The following is a 13,378-nucleotide window of genomic DNA, read 5'->3' on the forward strand; positions in this document are numbered from 1 at the left end:
TTTCTGTAGAGCTGTATCCTCCAGGTAGAGTTCACCAAGCCTGAGAGAAGTGGGCTGGGCTTTGCTCTGGTGGGCGGGGTCAATGGGAGCACACTGAGAGTGAAGGATATTTGCTGTGGGGGTGCGGCCGAGCAGGATGGTCGTCTAAGAGTGGGTGACATCCTTTTGGAGGTATGAGCAAATCATTCCCTCATTGATTTTTTTATTTTTTTTCATTGATAAACTGTGTAGGAGGTGTACCACATCTGTGTATGTTTTGCAGGTGAATGGTATCATTGTTTCAGGACTGAGCCACGGTAAAGTTGTGGATATTTTGCGGAAGGCAGAGGGCACGGTTCAGTTAACCATATGTAGGGACATCCTGCCAATGATAACCTGCTCTGGTTCATGCTCCCCTGCTGAGGCCTCTCAGGAATTCAGCACATTCAATTCTGCAGGTCAGCAAGCCTGATACACAAGCCCCGCTCTGTCTGTACTGTACTTGGTCATCTATTATGTCTGACTGGCAGTTTGAATTTTGTCACCAGGTCCTTTTTTGACAATTTTAACTAAATGTTGAGTATATAATCATGTAAAATATCAGTACGATTAAAAAAAAGAAAAGAAAATAATACTTTTATTCTCCAAGGATGCATTAAATTGATGAAAAGTGACAGTAAAGACATTTATAATGTTACAAAAGATAACTTATTTATATATCATCTGTTCATTATAGTTCCCTTAAGCATCACAACTGTTTTCAACATAATAATAAGAAATGTTTTCAACATAATAATAAGACATGTTTTGTTGAGCAGCAAATCGTCATACTAAAAAGACTTCTGAAGGATCATGTGACACTAAAGGCTGAAGTAATGATGCTGAAAATTCAGCTTTACCATCACAGGAATAAATTACATTTTAATATATATGAACCTAGAAAACCGTTATGTAAATTGTACTTATATTTCACACGATTACTGTTTACTGTATTTTTGACCAAAACAAATGCAGCTTTAGTGAGCATAAAATACTTATTTCAAAAACATAAAAAAAGAAATCTTAATAGCCACACATTTTGGAATGGTTTTGAATCTCATTTGTCATCATTAAATTATATTATATATATCATAGAGTGTCAATTTAACTTACTTTACAGTGTATTCATTTACTGTGGTTAAATTTGACGTGATACATTAATTCATAATAATTAAAATATTAATTATGATTAATTTGACTACTGGTATCATGTTATTTATTCTGTTAGATTTTTTTTATTACTTTTTAATCACAATTCTGACAGCTTATATATTTTATTGGCCTTATATTTGCCACCCTTTCTAGATATCTGTATATCAACACTGCCTGTTGAACAGATATATTGTTGTTTAACGACTAGCACTGACACTTGTTAGAAACCGAGATATTCTTTCTAATGTTTTAATGGTCTCCTCCTGCTGTAATGCTTCATTTGCAGATATTAGAGCACAAACAGAAGCACATCCAGATCATGTATCTTTCCAGACCTCAGATTGTCCTGGACTTAGAGGGGAATGTGAGCAGGTATAACAACTTTTTTTCCCATTTACTGTCAAGTAAATATAGAAGTGTGTAAGTAAATACTGAGATGATGACTTTTTCCAGTAAACTGAAAGTCCATCCCAGAACAGATTAGAAGACAAAAACCTAATCTAATAAATGACAAGTTCCAGCACCTATCAAGGTTCGCCATAAAATTAATTAGCACCGCCTCCAATTTCTCTCAGAGGAAAACACTGAAACTCAGATGACAGCAAGGGTGGCCCGGACTGAGTTAACTCATCACCTGTCTCCTCTTTCTCTCTTTCTCTTTCTCCTTTTTCTTTCTATCTCTTGCCTGTAGGAAAGTCGAAACTGTACACCTACCTGTCAGAGGTGTTGTCCGTCTCTGGGAGTTACTGACATGCTTCAAGAAAGGTGAGTGTCACTGAATTCCTGTATTTTTTTCTAATTTTCTCATATTTTTGTTGATGCAGCTGCTATATCACATGTGCCACTAAGAGTGCTGAGTTTTGTACAGAATGAGACCTGAAATTTTGAATTATCTGAAACTTCGTAAAAACCATCCGCAAAAACTGTTCGTCTATTTACCCGTAAATGTGCAACGTGTTATGACTCAACATAAACCGGATCACAAGGACTGAATTTCATTGCAGTTTTTGTTTTGTTTGTTTGTTTTTTAACATAGCTCTCAAATGGAATCACCACAGGGAGGCACTAAAGAGTCATTAATAAAATACAGGCCCAATAATCACAGCTTTGGCTTCTAGTTAGGCTGGCCTACAAGCCACACTTGTTATAGTACGCAGCACTTGCAATTAGCAGCTTTTTTACATTTTAGGTGGAAAAATCGCAGGAAAATCAGCCTTGCATGATAACAGGCCCCGGAACGTAGCAATGTGGTCAAGGTCTCTGCTCATTCCTGCCCCGTACCCCCTTCAGGACAGACCCCCAGAAGCAGCATCTAGAAAAATCTGCCATGAAAGCAGAGCATTGCGAGTCAGACGACTGGAGCAGTGATGAGGAAGAGGATGGTGATGATGATGACAATGCTTCTCAGCCATCGCCTGCAGAGGCTATTCCTCAAACGGGTAAATCTTCATATTTATTCACCATCTTAGTAATTCTACTCAATTTTAGTATGACATAATATTTATGTTTTCATAAATAATTTTACGAAAATACAGTTTCAGACTATAAATAGTTGGGAAATACTGAGATCTGATTGGCTTGTGTAGATCCAAGCATCTAAAAGTAACTTTATTACATTAAGGTCGACCAATCGTGTCAGAAGAGGAGCTTGCCAGTCTTGCAGTCATATCCCCTTCTAAGAATGGGCAGTACTCTGGCTCCAGGGTCAAAGCCCTCATCCAAGCCCTTGAACAGTTGGAAAAGCAAGATCTGATCAAAGAGTTTATGGTAAGTTCCTGTTGTTTACATCAAGACAAACAACTATATCTTCACAGGACTAAATATTGTTGATTGATACAAGCAGAAACATCCAATCACATTTGTTTTATTGTAATATTTTTCATATAAATCTGTTTGTTTCTCTATTTTTTTATACTAATATAATGTCTAAAACATTTTTTTCTATTTTACCACAAGTTTAAATTTAAAGGATGATTAATTAAAGTGTGTAAATGAGAGAACTTATATGGCTCTTTTTTCTTTTACCAGGCTTTAGAGCATTTGAAACCCTCAGACAACTGCCTGGTTGGAAAAGCACCCGAAAACCGGGAGAAGAACAGATACAGGGATATCCTGCCCTGTAAGTTCCTCTGTTTCTCCCATAATCCTCCACAAACCCTCCTTAGTTAGGACTTTTATTGCCGTTTTACAGTTTGTGAGCCTCACTTCTCATAAAAGAAGTTTTTGGGGGTACATTTTCACACCACTCTGAAACCACATGGACCACACACTGTACAAAATTGCCAGGAAACTGTGCACTAACAGTAATTCCTTACGATAAAAAGCTGTATACCGTTTTTACAGTTAAATCAATGCAGGCTTGGTCACTTTTGATGGTAAAAATCACTGTAAATAAAATAATAACCATGTTGTCCACTATGAACTCAAGAGTATACTGTTTTACAATAGTAGTTTATTACACATAAATTGTCACATATCTTGTGTTTGAATATGTTTTTGTTTTATTACATAATTATTATTATTATTAGTATTCATTTATAATTACAATTAATTATTACAGTAATAAATGGTTCAGCTTTTTCAATAAATTCACAAAAAAATACTGTAAATATACTCAGAGCAAAGAACATATGTTTAAATGTAGACAACATCGAATGTGGGGAGAGGAATGACCCCTGTATACATTTACCTGTAAACAGTGGAACACATGACACGCCAATTAAGTGAAATGTAACCAATCCCTGGTTATTTACTCCCGGGTGTCCTACCAATGCGATATTAGATTACATTGCCGGGGTAGACGTCCGTTCGACTCAGTATTTCACACTCTATCCGCCACCTTTTTGCGGCTTTCCGGACCTCCTCACCCATGTGGTGCCGTTTTCACACTGCGGCCACGCTTATCCTGTTTGTACGGATTCAGTTTTTGCTGGTGTGAAGTGCAAGGAGGTCAGAGGCTGCGTGAGACGTTGTTTGCCCTTAGTTTTAAACATAACAGAACGCTGCAAACGTAAAGTCAAACAGGAGATGTGTGACTCATAGATCTGCTTTCACTGTTAATGAGAAACATCCATTCGTGTGCAGTGTCAGAACGAGTATGCAGAGAATGGGCTGTAGTTGTATTGAAGAGAGCAGGTCTCTGTACAGAATAGGCACAATAAGGCGCTTCATGTGCTGGCAGGGGGCAGACTGGCCCTAGCCTGGCCCGGAGTGTTTGTTTATTATCACGGCAGCTCACTGGGCTTCTGTTCCCCGAATAAAGCGCCCAGGATTGAAAAGTGTGAGGCCCCTGGGACTTAAACCACTGTTATTGCTGGAGGCAGTTCAAGGGCCGCAACCTTCTCCAGGAAGCCTGATGCCACCCATTGTGGAGGCCGCTCCACACGAATTTACCTACTTCCAGTGACATACGCTTCCCCTTACATATGCCCCCCTTGTTCATCTCTTTCCCTCTCAGTTTCACTTTTCAGGCCCTTTCCTTTTCCGAGCTGTTGAACATGTTTTTGCAAGCAGTTGTAACTCCGCTTGTAGAGAGTTACAACAGCAATCTCTTCAGAATCTTAACAGGCTACTAACAAATAGGACCTACCTAAACTATTTTTTTAATATATTGTTGTAACAGAAACTTTGAGCACAATTACTTGCTTTTTTATATATATATATACTGTAAAAATAGTAATATTGTGAAATATTATAATTTAAAATAACAGATTTATGGCTATTATTTGAAACTGCTATGGCATGCAACAGGGAAGATGCATCGACTAACTGCATTGTTTTAACATTGTTTCGTTTTTACCTAAAACCTATCCCATTCAGACGGTAATACACAAATATGGACATGTCCACATTCAATGGGTTTAAACAGCTCACCCTTTTACAGCAGATTTAGCTTTCAAACAAGTGACAGTCATGACATAAATATGATTTTTATGTACAATATTAAATCCTAAAATTAGTAACTTATTTTGGGATTAGTATTTTGTATAAAGCACAAATAAACACAAAAAATGTTGACCACTGTGCTGTACAAAAAAAACAACAACAAAAAACACACATTAATAAAAGGCAATAAATCACTAGGTTTGAGTTAATAGAGACCAAAGTTATAATGAATGAAATGCAAGGGTAAAAAGATAAGACTGTAACTTTGATTTAAATTCATGTACAGACAATGCAGATCTCACAGATAAAGGAAGACTATTCCATATCCTAGGACCGGACACTGAAAACGCACGGTCACCTCGCAACTTCAATCTTGATCTTGGATATGACTGTGTAATACTGTCTGAGGATCGCAAGCATCTTGCTGACTTAAAAACAAACAACAACATTTTAAATTCAACTCACACTGGCAACCAATTAAGAGGAACTAAAATCAGAGTAATGTTGTTCTCGTTTACGGACCCCAGGTAAAAACGTGGTTGCGGCATTTCGGACCATCTGAAGCTATAATATGGAGGATTGGGGTAATCCAATATACAGTGAATTACAATAGTCCAAGCGAGATAAAACAAAAGCATGTGTGACTGTTTTAAAAGATAGAAAAGTTATAACTTTGGACAGAAGTTTAAGATGGAAAAAAACATGACTTTACTACCGAATTTATATGTAGGTCAAACTTAAGAAATGAATCAAAAAGAACTCCCAAATTTTTCGCAGTGGGTTTGACATAAGAATTTAAATAACCACAATTAATTTGGTTTTGCTTTTCCCACAGAGGGCCCAAAAACAATTATTCAGTCTTACTCTCATTTACATGTTACATTGGAGTGCAAAACTCCAATCAGATTTTACAGTTTATGTCAAGTTTAGGCTTACAACCAGGGCTTCTACACCATTCTTATTCACCTATAAATTATGGGTTATTTGGTTATGGGTAGGGATAAGGCTAGGAATACATTTTCAGACAGGAATGTTGTTCCAGGATCAACAAAATATGTTGATCCAGGAACATGTCTTACAAGCTCTAAGGATCTCCCATTCTTAGCTCATTTTTAGTCAGACTTGTGAATTGTTAACCGGTGATTTGAATCAATCAATTCAAAAAAAAAATTCAACTTGTCAATTCAGTTTTTGAATCGGGAACAGATGCAATCAGATCGGTCCAACTCATGAATGAATCATTCAGTGTAATTCGCAAACAGATTTAACAGGTTAATTGAAAATAACGAATTGGACGCGGCTGTCGCGTCTTGGATCGGGTGACCATTTCTTCAGTTCAAAATAATGAGACACAACATGTTTTTATGAAATGCAGTTGGATACTATGCGTTGGAATGAAGTAAAGTAAAAGTAAAAATACTCAGATAAAATACTGATACTGTTTAATTAAATGCATAGTTTCTGAATAAAAGTACTAATTTCTTTCAATAATAATAAAAAAATCTTACTGACCACAATATTTTGAATAGTGTAGTGTATATATCGTCAGCTTTTCTTAGTAAAAAAAAAGAACAAAAAAAAAATTGTATCAAATTATATTTAATCTGTATGAAGCGTTCAATTAACGTATTGATTGATAAAGTAATGTCATTATTTTAACTTGAATAAACAGAAAATCAAGCAAAATGGGACTTATAGTTTAAACAAAAATCAGTATTCATCTCACTGATTCAATTTCCGAGAATAAATGAGTCTATTTTAAAGTAAAGTCTCAAGTGTGCTGCATTGACCAACAAGCCACCATGAGAATACTCTAGTCTAGAACATTCTTCTCACCCTGCTCTCCCGTGCTCACTCCTTTTGGCTTTCCAGCCGCCATGACCTTGAGAGCTTGTTTCATTTATTTGGAGCTATTTTCTGTACCTGGGCACAATTTGTTCCTTCTCCTCTATGGGGAAACCAACAACACTGCATTCCTGGTTTGTAGATTAATAACACTGTTGGCTACCAGAGCCAACAACAGCAATCACCTCATTACAGGAATGCTGAGGCCCCGTATAAATCTCCAACCTGCGTTTCAAATAAAAATTTGTTTGTGGTTTGGGAAACATACATTTGATAGTAAATGCACAAGAGTTTTGTTTGTTTGCTGGATTTTGACTGAATCTTAAAACAGAAAAATTGTATACTGTACCTTCTGGTTTTCATAATAAGCACTAGATGGTTTAGTTGCCCGGTGGGAATTGAGCCGTCATAGAAAGTTTAACTGTTGTTTTCTTATCTTATATTATTGCCAAATAACATGCATGCCTGTTCAAGCTCAAATGTGCTAAGATTTTGGGGACGAGGCAAATACATATCATTACAGCAGAAGTAATTGCTTGGTTTTTCAAATGTGAATTTGCGTATTAAAATGAATTAATCGCAATCTACAATCCCTGTTTCTCTCTACTGTTTGAACAATCAGATGATAAGACGCGTGTTCCTGTCGGAGAGAACGAGGGCTACATCAATGCCAGCTACATTTGTATGAAGGTGGGCACAGAGGAGCTCTTCTACATCTGCGCTCAGGGCCCTTTGCCTGGCACTCAGGATAACTTCTGGCAGATGGTGTGGGAGAACAAGTCTGATGTTATCGCCATGATGACCCAGGAGGTGGAACGTGGCCGGGTAAAATGCCACAAGTACTGGCCCGAAAAACTCGATGTTCCCAAAGAAACCAGCCGTTACCAGCTCTTCCTGGATAACTACCAGATGCTTGGCTATTTCCACATTAAGGTCATCAAGATGGTGGAAAAAGAGGTTAGGAGCATGTACCTGATGGAAATATTGCATCTCATCCAAAAATATTTTTTCTTATTGTAACCTTTTCTGTGTAATATGCCTTCAACATACTTAAAGCAAGATAAATGTATGTGAGATCCAAAATTGTATAAGGTATTAAGAAGAATAAAATGTATACTTGGCAACAAAAAGAAACGTCATTTCATTTTCAACTGCTTTTTTCCAGCAAAAACGTGTAAATATTTTTATGCAACTCATTATTGACCTGTGTACCTTTCCAGAGTGGAGGCGTTCACTTTGTGAAGCATTTAAAGTTCACCACATGGCCAGACCATGGCACTCCTCACTCCTCCGAGCAGCTGGTGTGCTTCATTCGCTACATGAGGGCTATACACTCTAAAGGGCCGATCACAGTCCACTGCAGTGCAGGCATTGGCCGAGCTGGAGTCCTCATCTGCACTGATGTCATCCTCAGTCTCATTGAGAAAGACCTAAGTGTAGGTATTTTACACCATTATAGCATTAACACTAAGCTTAAAACAATACAGTAGATCATCTAAATATGAAAATTATCATTCATTTAAATGCAAATAATGCCAGAATTCTATGGAAGATTTTTTCCACACATGGAATAAAAAAAAAAAAGTAATTGCGTCTTTTTATCTCACAATTCTGACTTTTTTTCTTCTCAATTGTGAGTTTATATCTCACAATTTGGACTTAATAACTCGCAATTATTTTGAGAAATAAGGTAATAATTGCTAGATGTAGATATAAACTCGCAATTGTTAAATTTTTCTCACAATCGCAGGTTTACTCGGAATTCTGTCTTTTTTCCCTCCGAATTTTGAAATATAAACTTTGAAATGCGAGAAAAATATCAGAATTGTGAGAGAAACTAGAAATAAATAAAAAAAGCAATTCAAAGTAAGTCAGAATGTGTCATATTTAGCTGCCATCCCCCCAATATAAATTGCGAGTACTGTAAATGTAACATGAATTATGACTATGTACTTCTGTTTTGCTCCCGTAGATTAATGTGAGTGACATAGTAAAGGAAATGAGACTCCAGCGGCACGGGATGATTCAGACCAAGGTGAGTAAATCAGGACATTCAGTAAGAATGTTTCCTTCAGGTGAATATATAATGCTCTAGGGCACATGGCCCCTTAGCCAATGAAAAAAAAACTGTCAATCATGAGTTGGTCTTAGATGGCTTTAATTTATTTAATCAGCTTCTATTGAGCATCAAAATGGGGTTGGGAAGAATATAATACTTATCTTCTGTGTTTATTCTGTGTGCATTACCCTTCTTCTGAGTGTATAGTATACGGAAGTTGAATAAACTTACTGGAGAGGTTTTACCATTCTTCTCTCTGATTTCAGGAACAATACCTCTTTTGTTACAAAGTCTGGCTGGAGGTGTTACAAAGCATCTCACTTCTTCATGGTCACCACTGGCAAACCGAAACCTCTTCATTAACGCATCCTTACAGTCCTTAAAATCTTACAAGTGTCTCAGAAAGGCAACAATATATGTGTCTTGGAGTGGCAGACATGGTGGTGTGTTGATCGTGTGTGTCTGATATAGTGCGGCCACTAGTTCTATTAATCGAATATTGAATATATCATAGGAAATATGGTAGATATTTCCATTAACTGTGCAAAGTCCTTGTGTGATCTGATATATATTTTTGTACCATTTTGGCTTAAAAACACTGATTTCATAGCCTTTCTGGACTCCTAGTCATTTTGCCTTGAACATGTTTTAGTTTCTTTAATATGAAAGTTATGCACAATAATTATTAATTCAGTTCAATTAATTGAATTAATCAATTCATTAATTATTTAATTCACTTATTTTTCACATTTTAAAGAATTTACTATTCAGCCTCAAATCATTATACAAAAATGTATGTTTTGAATACTGATCCAAACTGAAGTATGTCACATTTTCTTACAGAATTGCATTGTTTTGATTTGTCAGTATTGCAGTGTCTGATTTTAGTAGCCGCGAGAGTGGTCATCTTCATTCAAAATGATTTTTACACTCTCAGAAGAACCAGCTGCTGGACAGATACTTTTAGCAAAGTGCCTTTTGATTTCTCTACATGTGGGCAGTTTACCGCTCATCTTTCTTTATCTGCACTCTTCTAAAATAAAAATCTGTTTTCCCTCTTACTTGACATTAGGTCAGAGAAGGAGGAATTAACCCAAAGAAATAGGACTGATTCTAAGAGATTACAAACCACAGCCTTCTGGTATAGCTTCTGAGGGTCTGCCAGCAGGCATAATCGCTTGGAAACCAGTATTTGACTTTGGACAGCAGAGCAAGTATCTGCTTACACTTGTAATGGAGAAAGAACGCTTGCAGTAAACCATCGTAAGACATCAGACTCATAATATTAAGCAACAAATGTGTGAATGGGTTGGAAATGGCAATGGACCAATATTCTGTGATACTGTAGTACTTCTCACTGTTGAGCTTGATGCAAAGCAACAGCACAATAATTTGCAGCACACAAATGTCTTAAACTGAGTTTATTATAGACTATGAGCACATCAGAGCTTTTAAAAGGGGTAAACCGCATTTGATCTATAGTCGTATATTTATTTGCATTAATTTTCCACAGGCTTTGTGAAACATGATCAAACTACTATATTACTGTATTTCACTATAAATTATTAATCTTGTACTTTGATGGAAAGCTCAATTATGAGCTATAGTTATATGTATCAGAAATGTAGGCCTATTACTCTTACTGTACCCATTTTTACAAATAAAAACATATCATTGTATTTCATGTGTTTCAAAATAATGAATTACTCTTATGAACTGATTTTTTTTAGTGAATACAACACATAGAGTTTACAACTAACTGTGACTTGAATCACTGTCCTTACTGGGGTTTCTATTTTATAGAATTTTATATCGCTAATATTCATAATTCACCGCCAATTCAATAACAAAGATCTACAACACTGATCCTAGCACACTGAATCATGTGTATTATTTCAGCACAGCTCAGAAGCCTTTCTTCCTGCACTTGATCTGTACACATCCTGAGGTTTCCAGTTGTCATTGCGGCCACACTGTGGATGATGAATTTCAGGAGAAACAAAAACAGAATCTTTACAGCCAATGCCATGGCACACGGGGCAGAGTGTTCCCACTCTGCTTTTACTGCAGAGTAAACACCACCTCGGCTCTCACATGGGCTCTTGTGACAGCATGGAAAGCCTTTTGACCTTGTGGAAGAGGAGGAAAGCCTTCAAAGCCAAACATTTGAGTGAAAACACGATTGGCGAGTTCTTCTGTTCCAGGCCTTGTTGATATTGTGAATTATAGCAGCCGTTGCTTGAGTTGTCTTCAACTTTTTGTAAAGTGCTAAACCACAATTGAATGATAATTTCACATCATGAGGGATGTTCCCTATTATCATTCACTTAACAATCACTATTTGTTGAGAAGCTCAACAAATGAAACACTCTTTCCCTTGCTGGTGTGATTTTAGGCATGTTTTGCAATAATAAGAACCCATCTGGATTTCATTATTGCTTCTGTTTTCTTCAACGTGTTCTCCAAATGTTTTCAATTAGTCAAGACCAACAACGCCACTGTTGCCTCATAGTAAACATAATGTGTTGGTGGAATGGAATCCCTGACATTAATTGTAATGTTTTGTAATTGTTGGCAATCCTATCATCATCTTTATTTACATCCATTTACAAAGTGACAATTAAATAGCGCTATTCAATGAAAATACATTTTTTGACAACATCAACGCGCTGACATAAAGCAATTGCTTTAGCAAGGCCTGATTTAGTGCACTTGCAGAAGGAAACTGGCAGAGGATGTGGTTCTGACATATTCCAATCATTGATCATGCAACTGAAACCACATGTGCGGATATTTGAACATACTTTAGGAATTAATATAAGACCCAACCAAGCTCATCTTTCAGTTTTATAACACTTCCAGAGCCACTGCTTTTGTCACTGAGCTGAAAAGTTCAAGAAGACAGCACTGGAGTGGGTGTATTGTCGTGGTAAAGTCATTTGGAACCGTGTATTTGGAGAGAGCCAGTGATTTATAAGAGTGTGGAAATGATCTCACAGCCACCTTGTAAATCCACCAACTCTTGGGTTCACAGTGCAGTGCAGACATAATTCTTTTGGTAACAAATGTAAAAATAGCATACAATGTAATACAGCACTACCAAGTCAACGTCCTCAGTTCCACAGAATTACATTGTTAGGCTACTGTTGCTAATAAAAATAGATTCTTCAGTTGAACTATAAATTAAAGCACCAAACCAGCTCATCATTCAGAAACAAAACACTTCAGACACTTCAAAAACACTCATTGCGCCTAATTCTTAAAAAAAAAAAAGGTCCTATAATGTCCCCAGAGTGTGTATGTGAAGTTTTAGCTAAAAATAACCCACAGATATTTTTATAGCATGTTCAAATTTTCACTTTTTGAGGGTGAGCAAAAACACCCTGTTTTTGAGTGTGTCGCTTTAAATGCAAATGAGCTGCTGCTCGCAGCACAGAGGGCGGAGCCTCAAGAGCTCATGTGTTAGCAGTTCCGATTACCTCACACAGACACCACTGAAAATTTCAGAAACTGTTTAGCCTTTTATGTTCAAATCGGAGTTGGACAAAGATGGAGAGACGCAAGAAGTGACAACGTAGAATTCAACAGAACATTTCCAAATTAGTTGATGAATTTATGTAGCTGATGTGGAGTTAACTATCTTCTAGTCATTCATTAGCATATTCTGATAATCTATAAATTGAGTTCCAGGGTTTATGCAAATAGGGTTTGTGATGTCACTAACCCGTGAAGAAGCTCATTGTAGTCCCTACCAGCCATTTAGTCTTTAAAAAGCGATTTCTGTAAAATAAAATATATCCCTTTGCTTTGAACGTTGAGCTTTGTGCTTTGCAGATGTTGTTTATGCTCAAACTGAAACATTACTAAAGTTAAAAAAGTGAAATCATAATCAACCACCCCTTTAATAATTTTGTTTGCAGAAAAAAATAATCCGCTTTCTTTTCTGAGAGCATTCAGAAAGATCTTCGTCTACGCCCTAGTTTTCGGATTTTTAATTGGCCAGCTGTGCATACGGCTATGCAGATTGCTTTTTGTATATCATTTTACTTCATTTAAATAATTAATAGCCTTATTTTGTAGAGTTTCTTACTGTTCATTTCGCTTCAAAAAATTAAGCTAAACTAAAACAGGCCTACTTGTTTCTAATGCAGACGGGAGAATGTAGTTTTGACGTATGTGTGGTTTCGATCAGTTCAAAATTTGGCCTTAAAATCAAAATACATTTTAGTGCAAACTTACTGATGAGTAAATAGGCTATGGTGACATATAATGTAAATAGCATGGTACTTTGTTATACGTTATCACTGTAATTATGCTAAAGGAATAAGTGTACATTTATACAAATAATTTTTAGTTCATGTGCTAATATGGTCAGTTCTGTTTGCAATTAGATGTCTCACCCACAAAAGCAGTGAATCT

The 13,378-nt window shown here is 36.6% G+C and overlaps 1 protein-coding gene across 4 annotated transcripts in view; it reads left to right on the forward strand.

Annotated features, from left to right (window-relative positions):
• Positions 1 to 10,651, forward strand: part of ptpn20 (protein tyrosine phosphatase non-receptor type 20) — a 35,120-nt gene extending 24,469 nt beyond the window's left edge. For 3 of the 4 annotated variants that reach the window (XM_079636390.1, XM_079636392.1, XM_079636391.1), the window contains 11 exons: positions 10 to 171; positions 263 to 437; positions 1,457 to 1,542; positions 1,862 to 1,935; positions 2,461 to 2,609; positions 2,792 to 2,937; positions 3,199 to 3,289; positions 7,523 to 7,857; positions 8,121 to 8,336; positions 8,873 to 8,935; positions 9,226 to 10,651. In XM_079636390.1, the coding sequence (XP_079492516.1) occupies positions 10 to 171; positions 263 to 437; positions 1,457 to 1,542; positions 1,862 to 1,935; positions 2,461 to 2,609; positions 2,792 to 2,937; positions 3,199 to 3,289; positions 7,523 to 7,857; positions 8,121 to 8,336; positions 8,873 to 8,935; positions 9,226 to 9,342 (1,614 nt within the window). In that variant the 3' untranslated portion in view covers positions 9,343 to 10,651. Of the gene's footprint in view, positions 1 to 9; positions 172 to 262; positions 438 to 1,456; positions 1,543 to 1,861; positions 1,936 to 2,359; positions 2,610 to 2,791; positions 2,938 to 3,198; positions 3,290 to 7,522; positions 7,858 to 8,120; positions 8,337 to 8,872; positions 8,936 to 9,225 lie in introns of all 4 variants that reach the window. The other variant, XR_013800348.1, reaches the window with a different exon arrangement.
• The last annotated feature ends 2,727 nt before the right edge of the window (positions 10,652 to 13,378 follow it).

This window comes from Phoxinus phoxinus, assembly GCF_949152265.1.
Source record: "Phoxinus phoxinus genome assembly, chromosome: 14".
NCBI lineage: Eukaryota > Metazoa > Chordata > Actinopteri > Cypriniformes > Leuciscidae > Phoxinus > Phoxinus phoxinus.